The following is a 23128-nucleotide window of genomic DNA, read 5'->3' on the forward strand; positions in this document are numbered from 1 at the left end:
GGGCGGCGCGCCCGCGCACCGTCCGCGACACCTGAGAGGGGGAAGTAGAGAGAGACAGAGAGGGAAGAGGAGAAGGAGAGAGAGGGAAGAGGAGAGAGGGAAGAGGAGAAGGAGAGAGAGGGAAGAAGAGAAGGAGAGAGACAGAGGGAAGAAAGAGAGAGAGAAATTTTTTCAGCTTCAGGCCCCGAGTCCCCCCTGCGCGAGGGTGAGGAGGAGGGGGGGGGTTGCTAAACACAATATAAAACTCAAATAAATTGTTAATTAATTGCCTAACACATAATTGAAATATTTACCTTAGTTCCCTAACACACAGAAAGTGTGGGGGAAAAAATCGTGGAAAATCAAGATGGCGGCCACTCACCTCGGTTCAGAAGGATAAGGCCCGCCCACACACGCACCGATTGGTCGACCGGTCAGGTCACCGAAGCGTAGGATTGGTCAATCGTCGAGTCACTCGACACTCAACTGTAGGAAGACCTCGACGTCACACGGTCGCTAATGAGATGCTAATGAGCGGAACGCTGAACGTTTTTGGGATACCGCGGGCGGGATTTTTGTCCGGCCGAAACGTAAATACGCCTATGACCGGTCCGGAATCACAAGCTTTCTTTTGAGGCGACGCGCGCGTCGGTACGCTCTGTAACTTCCAAACGTATAGAGACCAGGCGGACAGACAGACAGACAGACATCGGGACAGACAGAAGAGCTGCTTTATATATATAGATTTAAAAGATGTGATTTAAAAAAAAAAATTATTTGAAGATTTAGTGATGTTTTGGGGCCCGTAGTATTTCTAAGTTTTGACAGCTCTTCCTGTCAAACTTATGAATGGGTATTTCCCTGCTCCGATTGGCTCCCCATGGCCCACGTGATCCCAGGGGACGCATCGAACTAACTGCGCCCCTGGGATACGCAAGCACTGCGCGCCGGCAGCTGGAGCAGGCCCTGGATCGGAATTCCACGGGGGCCCACAGCTCAACGGCCGGCGCGCAAGGTAAGTGCAGGTTGGGGGCTTACACCCGCGGGAAGCCCCCGACCCGAATTTCTGGGCTATTCTCTATCACTTGGGCTCGGAAAATTGCAAATGCATTATTTAAAAAGAGTGGGGGGGAGAAACCAGATAACTACAATTTAACATGAACTGTGGAGAACTTACGGAATCTTTCATCAAGGACAGAGAGACTGAGCACTGGGACAAGTATCAGCTGATCAAAGATAAATCCAAATGTATCTGTGAACAGTAGATCATGTCTGACTAATCTAGTTAATTTTTTTGAGGCAGTCACTAGCAATGTTCTCTTTAATTTTTTTCTTCTGTGCGGGCCCTTTAAATTTGCTGAGCGGCTGCTGCACGGCCACACGTGCACAGTGTTTCTTCCAGCAGCAGCAGCAGCTGGTGAATGGTCTGAGCGGGACCTCGTGATTGATGTGTGACCGCGCGCCTTAGGGGGAACACTGGTCACTAGCATGGTGGATATGCAAGTGTCTATGGATGTTGTGTATATGGTGTTCCAGGAGCTTTTTGATAAGATTTTAGGAGCAAAAATGAGAGCGCACAGAATTGGATGTATCCTTGTGACATGAGTTGGAAATTGGCTGGGAGGCAGGGGACAGAGAGTAGGGATAAGGGGAACATTCTCTGATTGGCAGGATGTGACAAGTAGTGTTCCCCAGGGATCTGTACTGGGCCCTTGGCTTTTCACCATATATATTAATGACTTGGATGAATGAATAGAGAGCTGTATATCCAAGTTTGTACATGACACTAAGGGGGAATTTTCTGGGGGTCAGCGGGCGAGATCGGAGCCGGGTCGGGTGGGAAAGTGTTTTTTTTTTGACAGCCACGGCCTTTACCAAATGTCAGGTCTGTCAGTGCTCAGCAGACCTGACACACAGTGGTGGGGGAGGCAATTCAGGTCATTATGACCTTGTTACCAGAGGATTAACAACAATTTTGAGCTCACCTTTAGAATTTACCAGCTTGCCAACTGGGTCCATGCTGCTCGGGGATCATGCTGCTCGGGGATCATGTCTGCTAAGCGGGAGTTGAATGGCCGTGGAATCATCTCATTTCTCGACAGCTTGAAATGTGCTATAAAAGCTCCCATCTCACAGCTGTTTACTTTCTAAGCTCAGAAGCTGTTGCTTACTGCATTTGGAAGACAGATGGAGCTTTATGCAGGTTGCAAGTGTTTGGAGCAAACTCTCTATCTAGTATCACCTCATTGGAACAACCTCTCTCACCACTGACAGATTGCTTCTGTCATTGCAACCTCACCTGCCATCTTTTCCATCAGCATGGGTATGGTTTATACTCTCTCACCTTGGTTTTCAGAATCTGACCACGATCAGCCCCAACACCAGCATCACCAGGCACATCAGCAGCACCAACAACCACACCAACCTTCTCCGCAATCACCTATTGCTGCACAGGACAGAGGGCATCAGCACCTGACCACATTGCTGCCCGGGCACCAGGGATGGCCTCACCATGGCCAGATTTACTTCACTTAATGCTGTACACCCTGGCTGCCACATAACATGCCAGGTTGGCACCAACCCACACCAACAACATAAAGTGGGGGGTGCCATTATATTTCACCATTCACTGCAACTCACTAAGCTACTTCCAAAGGCGCACCCAAATCTGTCCAAGAACGCAAAGTGTTGAAAATAAAGATTTAAATGTTTGACAGCACATTAACAGAAACTTCACATGAACATTGGCTAAAACACACAAGTGCCTACCCTTGTGTTGGTTTTTTAAATTTGTTTATGGGATGTGGGCGTTGCTGGCAAGGCTAGCATTTATTACCCATCCCTAATTGCCCTTGAGAAGGTAGTGGTGAGCCGCCTTCTTGAACCGCTGCAGTCCGTGTGGTGAAGGTACTCCCACAGTGCTGTTAGGTAGGGAGTTCCAGGGTTTTGACCCAGTGACGATGAAGGATCGGCGATATACTTCCAAGTCAGGATGGTGTGTGACTTGGAGGGGAACCTGGAGGTTGTTAGTTGGTATGATTGGATTAGGATGAGGGTGAGTGTGAGGGGTGGCTAGTGAGATGGGGAAGTGATGATATAGATAGAGGGGGATGGGTGGAGGTGCAAGATAAGTTGGTGTGAGTAAGGATGTGCAGGAGTAGGGTAGGGAAGGCAGAGTGATGGGTGGCACAACAGAATGAGGTTTAGTGTGGCTTTTCAGTAATGTTTTGTGATCTATTCCGCCCAATGGAAGGGAACAGGACCTCCCTGTGTGCTGTGACTCCCTCCATAGTTTTGGAAGAGCCTGGGTGCAGCTGTGCACTTCCGTGCAGCGCTTGTCAGTGTTTGTAGCAAAGCAAGAAAGAAATACTTGCATTTATATAGCGCCTTCACGACCACTGGACGTCTCAAAATGCTTTACAGCCAATGAATTACTTTTGAAGTGGAGTCACTGTTGTAAAGTGGGAAATGCAGCAGCCAATTTGCGCATAGCAAGCTCCCACAAACAGCAATGTGATAATGACCAGATAATCTGTTTTTTTTATGTTGGTTGAGGGATAAATATTGGCCAGGACACCGGGGATAACTCCCCTGCTCTTCTTCAAAATAGTGCCATGGGATCTTTAACGTCCACCTGAGAGAGCAGACGGGGCCTCAGATTAACGTCTCATCCGAAAGACGGCACCTCTGACAGCACAGCACTCCCTCAGTACTGCACTGGAGTGTCAGCCTAGATTTATGTGCTAAAGTCCCTGGAGTGGGACTTGAACCCACAACCTTCTGCGAAGTGGCGAGTGTGCTATCAATTGAACCACAGCTGACACTTAATGCTGTAGAACGCTGACAGCACAAATGTCAAAGCAAATTTGCGCATGGTCCCTTTAAGGAAACTGGCTGATGACGGATCAGACCCCCTTCCTTCAATTGGCTGGGAAATGCACTGGGCAGGCTTAACAAGCCCAATCAGGGGAAAGTCATGTCAGAGGCCGGGATGGTGCCAGCAGCGAGGCCACGACCCGCCACTGACCTCACCCGCCACTGACCTGCCGATGTAGGGAAAATCGCGGCCTAACTTGGAGCACAATATGTTGTGTAGATGGGACCATGAAGTTACAAAATGGACATAGACAGATCAAATGAGTGGGCAAAAATATGGCGAATGGATTTCAATGTGAGGAAGTGTGAAGTCATCCACTTTGGATCTGAGAAAGGCAAATTAGAATATTTTCCTAATGGTGAGAAATTGGGAGTTGTGGAGGAACAAAGGGATTTAAAAGTTAGTGTGCAGGACCAAAAAGTAATCAAAAAGGTTAATGAAATGTTGGCCTTTACCTCAAGGGGGTTGGAATTCAAAAGTGAGGAAGTGATGCTTCAGTTATACAGAGCATTGGCCAGACCCCAGCTGGAGCACTGCATTCAGCTTTGGGCCCCAAACCTCCGGAATTGTATATTGGCCTTGGAGGGTGGGGGGGGGGTGCAGCGCAGATTCACCAGAGTGATACCAGGGCTTAATGGGTTAAATTATGAGAACAGGCTGCATAAATTTGGCTTGTATTGCCTTGGGTTTAGAAGGTTGAGGGGTGATCTAATCAAGGTGTTTAAAAGGATAAAGGGATTCCAAAGGGTGCATACAGATAAACTATTTCCTTTGATGGGGGATTCAAGAACAAGGGGACATAATCTTAAAATTAGAGCTCGGATATTTAGGAGTGAAATTAGGAAGTACTTTTTCATGCAAAGGGTAGTGGAAATCTGGAACCCTCTTCCCCAAAAGGCTGTGGATGCTGACTCAATTGAAATTTTTAAGACTGGGATTGATAGATTTTTGTTGGCTAAGGGTATCAAGGGATATGGAACAAATTCTGCTAAATGGAGTTGAGGTACAGATCAGCGATGATCTAACTGAATGACAGAACAGGCTCGAGGGGCTGAATGGCCTACTGCTGTTCCTATGTTCATTAAAACTTGTCTTTAAGTTACTGTTTTTTTAAATTTAGTCACTTTTGTCTATGTATAACAGCAAATCATCAGGAAAAAAAGGATGAACTGCACATCATTTCAGAAGATAAGATTTGTGATTAAAACATGGCTCTCTCTCTGAAAAGCTGATATTCATAGAATACTGGAGTTGTTGTGAATAGCAGTGTCTTCAAGTTGAGCAGTCAGCCCCTCCTGCAGCCAAATAGTCAATTTGTCAACCCATTGATACTTGGACCGTGTCATATACCCACTGGCTCATCTCTCATTATCTATGCTGAACTGAAGTGTCTGCTGATTCACTCCTCAGTGCGCTATTCTGATGTGGTCTGCAGGACACACCTATGCCATGCATTAGGACATTACCGTATATGAATAAACGATTTGGACATTCAACATGACTCATTGCTGTGTACAGTACTCAGTTATTTGCTAGCAGGTGTACTGTATGTAAAGTATTTCATCCACAGGCCTATCAGTTATTACTTATTGGCAACCTAAAATATAATGCTGCAACAGTAAAGGATTATTTCTGTATTCAATTACAAATTGTAGTACAAAAACCTTTCAAACTCATGCTGTAATACAGTTCTTCCCACTAATTGGGTAACAATTAAATAATCTGCTTAATTACAGGAGTCTAAGTCCCAATATTTCTCCCTTATGTCTATTTAACATTCCTGACTAAACTGAACTCATTTATGTGCGGAAACTGCTTATTTGCATAAAGTTTTAAGCCTCTGAACTGAGTCTTATCTGCTTGGTTTCTGATCTAATTAGGACCGATGAAAATCCCACTGAACTAATGGGTAGGGCAACAAATACAAGCAATTTGTGACACACAAGTGCAGTAATAAAGCCAATTGTGAACTAAAGATTTGCACTGTGCCAATACTCAAAGCAAAGCAAAAATCTTGATGTGGCTCCGTTTTCTCATTCAGTCTAATGGAGTCCTGCTCAATTACAAAACTAGTTTAAATTTTGAAGCATCATGCAGTTAAAGGCGATAGATTTTCATTTCCAAATTCTTCATCACAGGACAGCTTAACTCCAGATAACATTCCTGTACTGGAATGCCAGGGCAGCCTTGACCATGGTGCTGTGGTAGGGAAATCAGTTGTTCCCTCTCTTGTACTGTCAGGTATTCGACTTTGCGGCCCAGCCAGAATCTGACCAAACTCATTAAAATAGAGACAGGCGACGTAAACTACAGGCAGGCTGGGACGTGAACCTGTGGCCCCTGGATTGTAAAGGAGGTGGTTGTGCTGTGTGTAATTGGGCTGTCCAATGAAAGCTTTCTTTAAATCAAGACAAATGTTTTATGCGACACTCTGCTTGCTTATCAGTGTTTTTTATACTTCAAATAAATGTATATTTACTAGCTCTGCAAATTTTCTGATAAGGTTTAGGAGTTATCACATGAATATAATTAATATCAGCTTGTATAAGCTCTTCATCCTTTTTCTGCAATAACAATGTGTTTCAAAATTATGGATTGGAAATTGCATGAAAAATAAATTCTGTGTTAAGTGGTTAAGCACGGGTTGCATATTTAGTTTTATTTATTAGTTACCTATCCAAACTCATTGATCTCAGATTACACTGCAAGGTTTCAGCTGATTGCACATCACTGATGGTAAATTTTTAGCTGTTTCTAATGAAAAAGTGAGGCACAAAGAGCAAATGTTAATTCCATTAGCATCTGATGTGCAGACCTACATGAATGATGCATCTGCTCCCAACAATGAATCCACTCACATTAAAAGAAGTAGGATTATTAGTCACCTGAGTAACGCCACCCTCATCTAGCACGTCATCCAAGGCCTCGCTGAACAGGATTAAGGTGGGATAAGAACAGTTAATCCCTGAGATGCACTGCTTTCAAAACCCAGAATGCTACACCTCCCTGACCCCATCTCAAATAATTACATTTTACCGGTAGGCAGGTGCTGGACCTAGAGACATCTAATCTTATTAGAACTCCAGGAGGTTAATTTTTTTCACTGTAAATGTATGGGAGCATAAGGGCAGATTCAGCCTCCAACTGTTCTGTTTTCTTCATTTTGAGCAATGTCAAAATGGTGAAACCTATAAGCCTGAAGGTTTCCGTGATCAATGTTACTGTCAGTGCACTTAATGCGCTCATATCAAATTTCTCTCTGCCATTTTAACAGAGATATTATCCCATTTAAAATAGACCAGATTAACACCTCCCTCGAAAAAACAGAAAGAAGAATTTGATACAAGTACATTAAGCGTTCATATCATAATGTCACTTATTGTAATCTTCAGGCTGTAAATCTTTGTTCAGCTTTGTTCTTAAAAAATCCCTCTAAAAATCAAATCTACATAATGGTACTTTCTCACCCAAGGCTTGTCTTAAAGAACAATATATTTAAATAAATGAAGTGGCAGCTGTACTGTAGGAATCTACTGCTAGCTTCTGGTTCTGAAAAATTACACTTCAGGCAGCAGTTTGAATTAAATTTTTAAATGCGTTGAGTATTTTTTCAGAAATCTGAAATATTTTATAGCTTCATTGTTTCTTTACAACTTGGTTGTTTTCACCGTCATTTAAAAAAATATTTCGTTCTACTATTTCATGTCTGTGACTATCAATTTTCTTTGTAACCTATCACCCTGAATTGACATGCCTTCTGATTGTTCTCCCTCTCTAAAGAAAAGTGCCTCTACTTCACTAAGCCCCTCTCCCAATGGCCTACTTCGATTAAGAACACCCAATGAGGAATCTTGGGCATAAAACCTCATCTTCAGCCTGTCTTGTGAAATGAAAATAAATCAGGCTTTGGGTAGTTGGGTCAAATTTAAGTAAAATGAAGCCAAATATAAGTGGGGCGAATTTCCTTGCCGTTTTTGGTGTATTTCTAGTGCATAATCGAGGTTAGTAAATCTTTGTGGCAGGAAAATTTGGAAGAAGCCGTTTCCATCAGACTATCAAGCATCGTTCCCGCTAAGTTGCGCGGCCGTGTGGCGGTCCCGCGCAGGCCACCGACTTTTCAAAGCAAGATTTATTTTGAATGGGCCGCGCAGCCCGTTAAAGGGACTGCGCACCCAAACAAAAATTAGGGGGGGGTCATTGGTACCAGGAGATTTTCAGTGTGCCCCCACCCTCTGCTCACAGTCAGAGCTGCTTAACAATAGGTATAATAGTCCCTATATTATGGAGGTGGAGGAGCAGCACAGAATGAGCAAAGAGGAGTCAGATAGCATTTAAGGAGGATGCACCCCACCAGATATTACCCCTGAATAGAATACACAGGCAGTATAGATCATAGGAAGACCATACTGAGAAGGTGTGTATAAAAAAATGCGCTTCACCAAAGAGGCAATAGAAAAACTCTGCCACCTACAAGATGAGCACCTACAGCCAAGCTCAGCCACCCGCACTGTACTGTCTGTGGCTATGAAGGTGACCATTATGCCACAAGCACCATTCACAACTCCTCAGATAATGAAGCAGTCCATGCCCGCATGCTACAAGACCTGGATGATATTCAGGCTTGGGCTGATAAGTGGCAGGTAACATTCGCGCCACAGAAGTGCCAAGCAATGACTATCTCCAACAAATGAAAGTCAAACCACCCCCCCTTGACATTCAATGGCATTACCATCGCCGAATACCCCACCATCAACATCCTTTGACCAGAAACTTAATGGGATCAGCCACATAAATACTGTGGCAGCAAGAGGTCAGAGGCTAGGTATTCTGCGGCGAGTGTCTCACCTCCTGACTCCCCAAAGCTTTTCCACCATCTACAAGGCACAAGTCAGGAGTGTGATGGAATACTCTCCACTTGCCTGGATGAGTGCAGCTCCAACAACACTCAAGAAGCTCGACACTATCCAGGACAAAGGAGCCCGCTTGATTGGCACCCCATCCACCACCTTAAACATTCACTCCCTCCACCACCGGCGTACCATGGCTGCAGTGTGTACCATCTACAAGATGCACTGCAGCAACTCGCCAAGGCTTCTTCGACAGCACCTCCCAAACCCGCGACCTCTTCCACTTAGAAGGACAAGGGCAGCAGGCGCATGGGAACACCATCACCTGCAAGTTCCCCTGCAAGTTACACACCATCTTGACTTGGAAATATATCGCCGATCCTTCATCGTCGCTAGATCAAAGTCCTGGAACTCCCTAACAGCACTGTGAGAGTACCTTCACCACACGAACTGCAGCGGTTCAAGAAGGCGGCTCACCACCACCTTCTCAAGGGCAATCAGGGATGGGCAATAAATGCTGGCCTTGCCAGCGATGCCCACATCCCATAAACTAATTTTTAAAAAGCTCATTTCAGGCAGCCATGGGTGATCTCTGTAATATCAGTCAGACTGCAATACAGTATGCATTCATCAAGTGACTGATACACTTTACAGAAGAGCTGGGGAATTCATCACGTTTGGTATCACAGCAAGGCAGCAGCTGATAGTACCACACATTTTACAGGATTGCTGGCTTTTCCAAGTTCCAGGATGCAATTGATGGCACACAATATTTTGTTAGCTCCCATACAATACCCCCTCAACAACCTTAATAGGAAGGGCTTCCATTCCCTCAATGTACAGATTGTTTGAGACAAAATGACGAGGATCCTACATCTCAATGCTGGAAGTTATCACAATGCATAGATCCTCTGAAATTCAGTCCTTCCAACCTATTCAAGAAATAAAATCACATCAACTGATGGCTTCTGAAATCTTACGAATTTGTTTAAACTTTTTGAAGAAGTTACTGAGTTAGTGGATGAGGGCAGCCCAGTAGACATTATCTACCTGGACATTCATAAAGCCTTTGATAACGTACCTTACAGGAGGCCACTCTACAAGATAGAATCTTGTACAATTAGTGGAAATCTGCTGTGGTGGATTAAGAATTGGCTGAATGGATATAGGCAGAAAATTGATCTCAACAGATTTGAATCTGCTTGGTTACCAGTGGTGTCCCACAGGGATCAGTGTTGGTACCTTTGCTCTTTACTATCTTCATTAATGAACTAGATGTAGGTGTTGGGGGAAATGATCCACAAATTTGCAGACGATAAAAAGCTATGTGCGAGTGTTAGGACTGTACAGGATGCTAATCTACTGCAAGCAGATCTCGATGTATTGGGGAAAGGGCTCGTGTTTGGCAAATTATGTTTAATTTAGAAAAGTGTAGTGTTATGCATGGGGACAGGTCTAATGTTAAATATACCTACACCTTACAGGGAACAGAACTGAAGCCAGTGGTAACAGAAAAAGATTGGGGCGATACAGTGCATCACACACTAAAGGTTCACGATCAATGCTGTGTATACTTTAGAGAAGCGTAGATTCAGGGGCAGCTGAGGTTCCGATGCCATATTCTCTCTATCGCAAAGACTGCCTATTTCCATATCTGTAGCATAACCCGTCTCTGACCCGCTTCAGCCTTTCTGCCGCTGAAACCCTCAATGCATGCTTTTGTCACCGCCAGACTCAACTACTGCATTGCTTTCTCCCCTCAAGCTCTCTGTTCCTCTCACATTGGCCTTTTGTGTACCACCCCCACCCTTTGTCTCACCAATGGCGTTGCGCCTTCAACTGTCTGGGGCCCATTCTCTGAAATTCTCTCCCTAACGCCCTCTGCCTCCCTCTCTTCCTGTATGACCCGCCTTAAAATTTTGTCCCATTTTTCTATGTTAAATTGACAAGAAAATGCAAATTGTTACTATATTATTCTCCAGCCAACAATGTGTCAAAGTGCTGGATTAGGTTGGCTGACGCAAGGCTGGAGAGACAGATGAACACTGTGACAAGCTTCAGTGCTCTAAATCAGAGGAAGCACAGAAAACTCCCTGAAAAAAGAGCTAATTTTCATGTTATGGAAAATGAATGGGAAAAAGAATATTGACCTTTGTTGTAATACTTTCACTTAAAATGTGCAATATTGCTTGTTTCCTGGTTTTGACAGAATTTCAAACTTATCACAATCCAAATAAACCTACAAGTAAATGGTTTATCAACAGCCTATTCAGTTTTAAGGAAATATAAAATTATTCCAACTTACATTATACAGTTTTATTACTACTTTAAAAAAAATCTATTTCAAATAGTTATTATAACTATAACACAGATGAAAGAACCTTTGCTTTACACAGGATGGCCTCATTTTAAGAGCAGCAAAGGATAGCTAAAACCAGTCAACAACATCTGGCCGTTATGATTTTCATACCATTGCTGAGGGTGCCAGTCTGCAAAGAAGTCTGCAGTCCACCTCCTATTCCTCCGTAACCACGGTAACTGTAGTTCAGTCCTCCATTGATATACATCTGATCCTGTGAGTAGGAAGCAGCTGGCAGTGAGTAAGTGGTGTGCGTGAGCTGCGCCGTCTCCCTGGCTTGTTGGGTGTGTTTATCTAGTGCAATAGGCTCATCCTACAGCAAAAAAAAGCAAAACAAAATTAACAAATATTTGGGTCACATGTAGATTTGAAAAAAAATTGTTCTGTATTTCCAGCCTGCTAGTAATATGCTCATGCAGCCTTAATGGGGCTGTTCATTTTGTTGTGTTTACTTCAAATCAGTACACTTTAAAAAAAAATGTAATAAATACATTTTTCACACAAGCTGCAGTTTGTGTAACTGTCCACTAGTTGAAAATGTTGTCAGTGGTCAGGCCCCAGCCTTAACTTTATATCCTCTCTGGAGGTACAGTCTGAAATTTGTGTTCTGCAATAGATACATCAAACACCAGTGTCAACAGATACTATACCAGAGCTTTCCAGACAGTTAAGTACACCAAATTACAACGCAGTGAGAACTGGACTAGAGCATTCCAGTCCATGGTAGTAGAAACTATCCATTCACTCATGGAAATTAGTGCAACAGTGAATTTCCTTGGGATAAACATTCAAATATTAAGGATAGCAGGAACATGCAACATAAAAATTCAGCAAATCCTAGTAAGGACTACCCAATCTCTCACTCAACAAGTTTTTCATTATGTATTGAGATTGACAAATCTGTCAACAGTAAATAGACCACATTAACAGATATGTACAGTATTATAGTATGGTATCTACTACATTGAACTAAATTGTTCCATTCTATTGCTAACAGTCATAAAATCCTCTCTAATACCCCTGTGAATGAATACTTGCTCACTAGTTGGAGCTCAGATATATCACAAGAAAGCCTGGTCATACGGAAAGTCTGTTTAGAAGGGGTTGCCTACAGGTTGTTCTGACTAAGATAAAATCATGTTGGCTTTTAATACTCTGCTTTGATTCCACTGTGGTTTGGAATTGATCCTTTTGATGATAGACTAAGAGTTCCCAGGCTATGCCACACACCACTTTAGGCTTTGCTATTAAGTGAGTAAGTGCAACGAATATAAAATACTACCCATACAATGATGCAATACAAAGTGACAGGCAGAGGATTATTCCTTCATCACCTTTTGAGGGTGCAGATAAGAGTTCCATTTGTCAGGTCCGTGAATGTCCAGCTGCAGAGTTTGTCTATGTTGCATATGAAAGCTGTTCCATCATGTGTATATATTTTTCTCTCCCAGTGCTAAGCACCATTCTTTAGCTGAGGAAGTGAACAGGAAACTGCTCGCGAGGCTTTGTCAATAGTGCTGGGAGGTGTGGGAAGTGCTCTAGCTCCCCGATTTTCATATGTGCTCTTTGTGGAGAGCCTAACTTCCACTCAGTGAAGCCCCACGCAGGAAGTGCAGCTAATGTTAAAACACCAAAGCCTAGAAATGACTGTTGCTGTTATTAACAGACGATTGATTAACACATTCGCATAAGATTCCTCTGTCTTCTAATTTAAAGCAGACATTAATCAGGGTAAAATTAACATGTTAACATCTACATAGGAAGAAGAGTAAGCCATTCAGCCCCTCGAGCTTGTTCCGACATTCAATGAGATCACGGCTGATCTGTATCCTAACTCCATCCACCTACCTTGGCTCCATATCCCTTAATACCCTTGGCTAGCAAAAAGTCCACTGATCTCGGAGTTAAAATGATTAATGGAGCTAGCATTTACTGCTATTAAGAGCATATGAAACCATTAGGTTTTCCTCCACGGACATTGCAAACAGCCATTTATCTCACTGCTGTTTGTAGGATTTTTCTGTACACAAATTGGCTGCCATGTTTGCCTGTATCACAGTGATTACACTTCAGAATAATTAATTGGCTTTGAAGTGCTTGGAACATCCTGAAGATGTGAAAGACATTGCTAAGTGCAGAATAGGCTCGGCAGTGTTATAGACCTACTTGGGATCCATGCAGCCTTCTAGTGAAGTTCCATATTGGGAATGGAACTTTACAAAATTAACTCTTACAAGAAAAGCATTCAGAAAATCAAATGGAAAAAAATCTGCTGGTACAGTAATAATATAACCCATAAATACAGAGGGCTGAAAAACTAATTTCACCATCTGCTCAGATTGGGTCTCACACTCTTAATGGTACAGTAAGCTGCTCCTGGGAATAAAGATTCATATACTGTACGGTACTCTCCACTCCCAAAGCACCAATGAATCCTTCATTGGCTGGAGGTTAGCTCATAAAAATCAGATATAAGGCTTTTCTAAATTATACATAAAATAAAATCTCTGCTGGAAACAGCTTCATCGTAAAGTGGTTGTGATTCTCTGTTCATTTATTTCAAATCCTTTCAATATTTAACCTCCTCAGCTACAGAAATCTGATTTTTCCATATATAAACTATAAAAAGCAATTTTCTCTGTATTAAAGCTCAGTAATCATTAAATAGAATGAAAGACGTGCAGTACTATTTCCTCAGTTTCAAAGTCTCAATCATTTTAGCTTTATGGGATAGATATTTTATGCTGTATTGTTTATCAGCTTGATTCAGTTAGTAAAACCTTTGCCTATGATTGAGAAGGTTGTGGGGTCAAGTCCTATTCCAGAACTTCAGTACCTAAGTAAGGATATATAAATAAGCCCTCCCTTGTTGAAGATGCTGTTCTTTGGATGAGGCATTAAACTAAGGACTTGTCTGTCTGTCTGTCAGGTGGATGTTAAGGATTCCATGGAATTATTTGAAAAGCAGAGACTTCTCCTGATGTTCTAGCCAATGTTTTCCCCCCTACCAACGGATTAACTGGTCATTCATCCATTTGCTGTTAGTGGGATCTTGTTGTGCACAGTTTGCACATATAACAACAGTCATTTCGCTTCAAATTAATTTGTTAATGAAGCACTATGGGCATTTCTGAGAGATGTGATAAGGTGTTGTATAAATGCAATGGGTTAGAAATTCGGCTCTGTAGTGCTCGATTTTTTGGCACTACGGGTGCTGTTTTGTGTCGAAAATGGCGTTCGCGCCGCGCACATACTTCTGGTGCGGGCCGCGCTGGATGCCATTTTGGCGAGGGTGGTAGGGTGGGTGTTAGGAGCACGCACCGTAAGTATGTAGAGTAGGCAGATCGTGACGTCAATCAGCATGCAACATTTTCATCCTCACGCTGGAGATAACGCCTTGTCTTAACCTCGCACAGCTGAACATGTGTTCAGCAGCAGCAAGGAACCCCCACCAGCGCTATTTAAAGGGATCATCAACCACTCTCAGGTTAGTCACTGATTAATTTCTACTGGCTCTGTGTAAGTTTGTAGAAGTGTTTGGTGCTTTCCAAAGTTGTTTAAAGTTGGTGAGGTGACAGGGAGTGGTGCTGCAAGTGGGTTATAACTTCAAGGGTTCTGGTCAGACCACTTGCTCCCAGTCACGGGAGCTGTAGCTGCCATCTCCCTTGGCCTGCAGCATGACAGGGAGCTGGAGCAGAGGCAGCAAAGAGGAGGACAAGCTGCTCGCAGAGAGAGGAGGAGGAAGAGGAAGAGGAGAAGGAGGAGGAGGAGGAGGCAACCAGCACATCCCGTCTCCGGCCGGGCTGTCCGTGATCGCCTCATTCGACTATGGTTCCACTGAACACAACCCCAAATCCCCACTGTACAACAGCCATACACCTTACCATCCCTCTGTTCCGGACACAGTGACCTCTTGGGCACAAAGCTGAAATAAAAGCCACCACAAAAATCAACTAATCACCCTTGTGAATTCCCTTAGTGCCTGTCTTCTGTGTGCCTTTGCCTATCCTACTGAGGTCACGCAGTGCTACCCCAATGGCTGCAGCATGGCTGGTGGAAGGCTGCTGACTTTCAGTGGGTGAGACTGTAGATGGCCTTGCAGGAAGACCTCGAGCAGCTCTGGGCCTAGAAGTCCCAGCTTTAGACTGCACCACCTCAGCATGGGCGGCAGCAGTTTGGGCAGACTGGTTGGCTGATAGGCAGCAGCAAGGGCACTGGCGGAATGGCAGTGGTGGGAGGACAAATGCTGTCATCCTGAGAGAGGACAACAGGTTCGTGCTCCACGGAATCACTGCCCCTCCCCTGGGGCAGCGCCTCAGCAATCCTAGTAATTTGTTGGAGGACAGATTGCTGGACTGCTGTGACCCCCTGCAAGCTCCTTTGAACACTAGTCTGAGCTTGCGTGGCAGCAAGCTGAGCCTGCATGAGAGCAGTCTGAGCTTGCATGACAGAAGTCTGAGCTTCCACTGCAGCACTCAGACATTGGGTGGCTTCTGCTTGTGCTGCAGTGGAAGCTGAGATCGGCCATCAGGTGCTGCTTCATGGTTGTGTCCACAAGTGCGCTAATGGAGTTGCCCATCACTTCCATGCTGGAAATCATGGGCTCCAAGCTCTGCTCAAAGCCCTGCACAAGGTTAGTGCCCAACTCCTCCATGCTCCTTGACATTGCACTCAGGCTTTCTGGCAGGCCTGCCAATGCACCAAGCATTTCATTGTGCATACCTATCAGCCTTCTTCTGTAGGCTGCCACATCGAAGTCGTCATCTGAGTCCTCTGCAGCACAACTCATGTGCGACCTCGCCCTCTGGGGCAGCTGGCACCTGGTCTACCCTTTCCCCCTTGCCTTGGCTGCAGGCCACACATGTCCAGTATCTCACCACATGCAGATCCTGTGTCTAAGCTGTCCTCTAAAGTATGCAGAGTGTCAGTATCTGAGCTGGTGGCTGGGAGTGTGAAATCGAGTGACAGTGCTGTGTCTTCTGCATCACTGGCTTCTTCCTCTTCCATTTTCTGCTCCTCCACCAATTCCTGGCCAAGTGGCAGTTTTTGGCTATCTGAAATGAGAAAGGCACAAGGGTAAGGTTGTAGTGAGGGGAGGGGGGTGGGGGAAAGCAAAAGGTGTATGCTTAGACCATGTGCAGCTTGTAAATCAGGAAAGATTGTGGGATGAGGGGGAAATGGGATGTGAGAAGGAGGATTACGTATGAGGATACTATAATCTTGTATTGTTTCAGCCTTGCCACTGACCACAGGCTCAGCGATTGCCCTCCCAATAATGGCCAGCACTGTCTCCTCCATCGGAGTAAGGTTATGAAGGCGTGCCTGTCCCCCGCCGGTTAGGTCCCACTGCCTCCGGTTGTGAGCCACCTTGTCCTGCAAGAGAGATGGAAATGTGTCAGTGAGTGTGGTGCAATGTGTTTGGGTGATGTGCCTGTCATGGTTGAATAGCTGACAATGTGTGCAAGCTGTGAAATGTGGGTGTGAGGCTTGCAGCAGTGGTAAGTGTGTAAGGGTGAGGTGAACCTATCAATGTGAGGTATGAGTCATGTTTGATTGAGATTGTTGGTAGGTGAGTGATGGGGGTGTGGTGCATTGAGCAGTATGTGAGGCTAGTGGTGTGGATGGTGGGATATGGCATTTGATGATGAATTCACTGACCTTGACCACTCGTGTGAGGTCATTAAACTTCTTCCGGCACTGCCTTCAGGTCCTCGGGGCTACATTGCTGGCAATGACCACGACGGCCATCTGCTCCCACTGCCTTTTCCAAATTTGCCTGGAGGGCCTCCTGGGTCCTGTGGAAACTGGACCTCTCTCCTCCTGTCCACCTCCTGTACCAAGGCCTCCAGTGCTGCATCTGAGAACCTTGGAGCACGCTCTTCTTCCCTGTTTTGCTACCAGTACTAATTCTTCCTGCTTACACTCTGTTTCCCAGCCTGTTGAATCACCTGCTGCAGCCAGAATGCACTTCCCCTTTAAGAAGTGCAGGCTAGCTTTAATTGGTGCTAGCCTCGCATGAACTTGGGCCCCCTGCTGAGCGTGTAGCCAGTCAGCAGTGCGTTCAGCACTGGGGTGCACGCCACAAACATGTTCATCAGGAGACAGCAAGAAGTTGCCTGCATTACTTTGAACGGGTGCGGGTTGATCCTGCATCACGATCCCATCGCCCGATTTCGGGGGCAATTGAATTTCTAGCCCAATGTGACTGAACTGCCCCATCAAGATACAACAGAGGCATGATGAGCGGAAGGCAGTGGCCCATGGCAAAAGAATCATCCTGACCCACTCTCAAGCAGAACAAAATTAATCAGGTGCACATATATGCTAGAAACATCGTGCTTTCAAAAAACAGGAAGACACGGGTTTTAGTTAAATACAAAACAATAGCTAGCAAGAACCAATCTAGAGTAAAGAATAAGATCCTTGGCATTGGATGATAATTAGTTTATCACAGAACACTAGTTCATCCAAATAAGGGCAATCATTAATGTGACTGACCTATCACAGATCCCAGATTCAATGAAGCAGCTATTGAAGCACAGGCAGCCTGGATTACTGAAGGGGAACCCCCCTCCCCCACAGCCTTTGTCCTTACTATTTCCATGCCCTTCACCAACTGATGTTGGTTAGAACTGGGAGCGCCACTGCTAAGAAATGGAACATGAATAAAAACTCACTCTAATACAGACACTATTCAGTGAATCTTCTATGGAGCTGTAATACAATAATAAATCAATAGTCTTTTTAACATTGTTTCTTAATGACTTTTGCCTCAACAAAAGCAGTTTAAAAGTAAGGAGCGAATTGAGTCACACAGTCTGATACAGCACAGTCAGAGCTGCAGTCAATCTTTTCCAGTGCTCTTCTCAAATTCAGGTCAGTTCTATATATTTACACATACAATGATCCCAGTGTGCACCAGGGGAAAGCAACTTGGCTTCTGAACCAAATCAAACTATCATAAAAAATGCACATTCTTGGAAATATTTGATTATAGAATCACAGAAGGTTACAGCGCAGAAACAAGATTGGCCCATGATAAAATTTCTCTTTCAAGAAACCATCTACAGGAAACTTCGCGATATCCGGCACCGATGGGACCGAGCTGCTGCCGATCTATCAAAACTTCCGGATAGACCAGCGCTAATGTTGAAGGATACGGAGGTTTTCATCTCCGTATCTGACAACAAACACTATTGCTTAGCAACAGCTTGTAAATACTCGGCCCGTACCTTGGAAGCATCTCTGAAGCTGTTGCTAAGCTACAGAGACGCTTTCCAGAGCCTGACTGTTAAAAAAAAAATGCTAGAAGAAAAAAAACCTAACCAAAACGGCTGCCGATTTCTGCCGTTAGATCGAGGCTTCCGGACATACAACCTCCGGATAAACCAAAGTTTCCTGTAATTCTCTTTTGAAGTCATTTAGGAGGGTAGACTTTCCTTAACCCCCCACCCCCAGACAGGAGCAGTGCAGAATTTTTTTCTACAACAACAACTTGCATTTATATAGCGCCTTTAACGTAGTAAAATGTCCCAAGGCATTTCACAGGAGCGTTATGAAACAAAACTTGACACCGAGCCACATAAGGAGCTATTTGGGCAGATGAGCAAAAGCTTGGTCAAAGAGGTAGGTTTTAAAGGTGCGTCTTAAAAGAGGAAAGGGAAGTAGAGAGGCGCAGAGGTTTAGGGAGGGAATTCCAGAGCTTAGGGCCTCGGCAGCTGAAGGCAAGGCCGCCAATGGTGGAGCAATTAAAATCAGGGATGCGCAAGAGGCCAGAATTGGGGGAGTGCCGATATCTCGGAGGGTTGTAGGGCTGGAGAGATTATAGAGATAGGGAGAGGAGAGGCCATGGAGGGATTTGAAAAGAAGGATGAGAATTTTAAAATCGAGGCGTTGCTTAACCGGGAGCCAATGTAGGTCAGCGAGCACAGGGGTGATTAGTGAATGGGACTTGGTGCGAGTTAGGATATGGGCAGCAGAGTTTTGGATGATCTTATGTTTATGGAGGGTGGAAGATGGGAGGCCTAATCTGTTCCTTAAATCTTCTTGTGATTTTCTTAAATTTGTTCCCTCTTGTTATCAGCTCATCGGTGAGTGAAAATAACCTTATCGCTATTTACCTTATCGTAACATTTCCTAATCTTCAAGACCTCTATCAGGTCAGCCCTCAGCTCTAGTGGATAAAAGCACTAACTATAATCCCTTAACCTTGATGTGTGCCATGTGGTCACGGAGCTATTGTGCGAAAATTAGGAGGTAACTGACGGCTTGGTTGATAAGATGTGCTATGAGAAAACTTTTAGAGGTGCAGGGAGAAGTGGAGAAGCTTAGTGGTTTAAGCAGGGAGTTCCAGAGAGTGAAGTCGAGACAGCTGAAGGCTCTGTCATTGATGGTGGGGTGAAGGGAAAGGAGATGCACTAAAAGCTTGTGGAAAATCAAGGGTACAGGAGAGGATGTAAGGCTGGAGGAGGTTGCAGTGATACATGGCTATGGAGGGATTTGAAGATGAGGACAAACATTTTAAATTTAATGCATTTGGGAACAGTGAGCTAATGTAGGTCAGTGAGGACAGTAGTGATAGGTAAGCAGGACTTCGTGTGGGCCAGGAAATGAGCAGCTGAATTTATGATGCATGGAGGATGGGAGGCTGGCAAGGAGGATATTGGAAGCATCAAAACCAGATGTGATAAAAGTGTGGATAAGGGCGGCAGTGCGAGTGAATTGAACAGGACACAAAGGTCTGATTCAATCGGAGTAGGTACCCAGGGAAGGGATGGGGTAAATGACAAGAGAATGAAACTTATGCCGGGGGCCGAAAATTATGTTCATTTGGAGGAATTGTGACTCATCCCCGACTTGGTATCACAGTCTCACAGCACAGAAGTGGTCGTGGGTTTGAAGAAAATAGTGGAGACGTAGAGCTGGTTGTCATCAGCTTACATATGGATGCTGAACAGGGCAGACTGAAGGAATTAAACCAGGGAGTTTTGGGAGAAATGGGCATGGAGCTGGGAAGAGATGACCGCCTAGGAATTTGGGCGCATCCATATTTAGACATGCGGAGTCGCAGGGAAAAATCCCTGTGCTTGAATGGGGCCTTGGGCCTCATTACTATGGAACCACCAAGCTGTGGACAGTAACATGCAGCTTTCCAGTGAAGCGAGATGGAAGATCGGGCCACTACAGTGCCAGCAGCGGCCCTCAGGTAAGTGATTAAAGAGACTGGGATGGGCTCGACCCGGAAGAGGAGCGATTGGCTCAGGAAGGGGAGCAAACGGACCAGGAGGTAGTAATGGCCAGGGTTGTGGCCATGATGGGGGAGGAGCAGTAGCCAACAGCAGCCTGTGTTCTTTGAATGTTGGGTCAGGAGGAGCACTCCTGCCCTCCCAGCTCCACAGTCAGGTAAGTATATTTTAAGATCTTACCTTGTTGGTTGCGGCCTAACAGGCGGTCCCTTTAAGGGCTGCCTGTTAGTTCGCATGTAGACCTGGTTTTCCTGAGTGCAGCCAGCGCAGGGTCGAATGCCTGTTTCAGACCAATAAGTTCAGCTTGTAAGGAGTGTGCGCTTCTCACCTGCCATATTGGAGGCTTAGGAGGCCTTTAGTGCCTGAAAAATGGGCATTGTGGGGCCACATTTCTAGGCCGATGTGTTCAAGGACCTTAGAGAGGAAAGAGTGGTTAAAGGTAAAGCTGTTGTTCAAGTGAACAGATGGGTTGAGCACAGGTATGTATTAGTCAATGCATGCCATACAAAAGCCAAGAGAATTGGATAGAAAATAGACAGATTTGAAAGATAACAGCTAATTAAGAACAGTATAGCCTAGTAGTTTAATGAGAATAAAATTGTGTGCAGGCTTTATTCACCAAGAAAATGAAATTATTTTTAGAAAGCAATCACAAACAACACTCAATTCAGTGACTCATTCTTCATATAAAAACATTTCAACAAGAACAATTTTGAACAGATAAATTGACTACATTAGTGAAGTAGATAATTTAACTGTTTCCTGCAACTCTACGAGTTGATACAATAGGACAGCACTGGAGTAGAATATTTCTGCAGCACTTCAGTGTATTTAAGTGAAGCTATGCTGATTCACCCAACATAAATATTCATTGATTGCAAAGTGTAATCAACAGAAAATTAAACAATTGACTAATTGTCATGTCATTGACAAGCGATTGTGGGCCTGTGTACTATGCATATAATTAACCCAGTCACTGAGACATGTTCTATATTTGTGATGATGTTTATGAATTAGCAAAGTATGGCAGCAGGTCTCGGAATAACCATTGAAATGCATTATTCTGCTGTTATCTTATTGCTTTGCATCGATAGTCAGTGGCTTCAAAAGCCCACTGATGCAAAACAGGTACAGTAATGTAATTTGGGAATTGGGTCCAGGACCTGAAGTAATACAACGTAGGGGTAAAGACCTGAGGTAATATAACTTGGGAATTAGGTTTGGGACCTGAGGTAGGGCAAGAAACACTGTTCCCTCTAAGGTGTGCGGCTGCGCGCCCGCGCACTAATCCTTCAGCTGCTGCGCAGTTGAATTGAAATGCCGCACAGAGTTGGACAGCAGCTGGAGTGGGGAACGGCCCGATAAAAACACCAACGGCTTTGCGGCCCTCTGCGCATCCGTGGTATCTCGGAACGTCGCATGCACGCCCGATCCCCTTCTGCGCAAGTGCGGTTTTGCCGAATCCGCGCATGCGCAGTACCCTACCGTTGCGGCCAACAGTACAGGCCACGCTTTGCAACAAGATGACTGAATCCTTTTGGGGGGGGGGCGCGAGGATCGAAAGGGGAGAGAGACAGACTGGGGGGGAGAGAAAAGCGAGGCTGGGTGAGAGAGAGAGGCTGGGGGGAGAGAGAGAGACTGGCGGAGAGAGAGACTGGAGAGAGCGAGAGAGACTGGGGGAGAGAGAGAGAGCAACTAGGGAGAGAGAGAGAGACTGTGGAAGAGAGGGGAGAGAGCCTGGGAGAGATAGATTCCCTGCGCTTCTTACAATAGTGGTAAAGAAAATCTAACATCCACCGTCAGGGCCTCATTTAATCGACTCCCCTAAAACCTGCAGGCAGTTATCGCTCAGGATTACACTGAGCTGGGACACTAAGGGCATTCAATTAATTGCGAACAGGTTAGTGGAGCTGGTGTCTGATATGAACATCTTCATTATCGCAAGAGTACAAATAGGAAAGTATTGGCAAGAAGCGTTTCCCCTAAGAGGGAAAGAATTCTGTTCAGTTTTCAACTTTGACTGGATTTCAAATGTTTAAAAAAAATGAAAGTGTAATGTATACAACATTGAAGGGACTACTTTGTTTTGTGGATGTACATCCTTAGTTGCGAGCGTATATAACAGACGCGTATCGATTTGTACAGTCGGTGCCAAAGTTCCAGTTAACCAGTAAAGATCACTTGAAGTTACTCTCAGTCTCTGCTGCTTTATTATTTTATGTAGTTGTGTATAGCGGTACAAACACAACAAAAAGGAAAGCTCTCTCCTGAACCAACACTGATTCTCTGCTTCTCCTTTTGCTCTGATGTTCTTTGCAGAGAGAGACAGAGAGACAGAGAGACAGAGAGACATAGAGAGAGAGAGTGAGAGAAAGGGACATAGGGAGAGAGCGAGACAGACTTGGAAAGTGGGAGGGAGAGGGGCAGAGGGAGAGAGACTGCGTCAGAGGGAGAGAGAGACTGGGGCAGAGGGAGAGAGAGACTGAGACAGAGGGAGAGCGAGACTGAGACAGAGGGAGAGAGAGACTGAGACAGAGGGAGAGAGAGACTGAGACAGAGGGAGAGAGAGACTGAGACAGAGGGAGAGAGAGAGACAGGGACAGAGGGAGAGAGAGACAGGGACAGAGGGAGAGAGAGACTGAGACAGAGGGAGAGAGATGGAGACAGGGACAGAGGGAGATGGGGAGAGAGAGAGAAAAACAGAGGGAGACAGGGACAGAGCGAGAGAGAGACAGCGAAAGAGGGAGAGAGAGAGGGCCGAGGGTCCACTCCAGGCATGCGTTGCCCGTTCCTGGGGACAGAGCAGCGGCCGCACTTTGGA

General features: G+C 45.0%; 1 protein-coding gene across 6 annotated transcripts in view; it reads right to left on the bottom strand.

Annotated features, from left to right (window-relative positions):
• nol4lb (nucleolar protein 4-like b) overlaps positions 1-23128 on the bottom strand; it is a 344616-nt gene that overhangs the window by 21496 nt on the left and 299992 nt on the right. For 5 of the 6 annotated variants that reach the window (XM_086005529.1, XM_086005527.1, XM_086005530.1 and 2 more), the window contains one exon: positions 11174-11375. In XM_086005529.1, coding sequence (XP_085861655.1) covers positions 11174-11375 — 202 coding nt within the window. Of the gene's footprint in view, positions 1-11173; positions 11376-20635; positions 20722-23128 lie in introns of those variants that run through there. The other variant, XM_086005531.1, reaches the window with a different exon arrangement.

Source organism: Somniosus microcephalus, chromosome 13, assembly GCF_052327205.1.
Source record: "Somniosus microcephalus isolate GS21.2 chromosome 13, FLI_Smic_1.0, whole genome shotgun sequence".
In the NCBI taxonomy this organism is placed as follows: domain Eukaryota; kingdom Metazoa; phylum Chordata; class Chondrichthyes; order Squaliformes; family Somniosidae; genus Somniosus; species Somniosus microcephalus.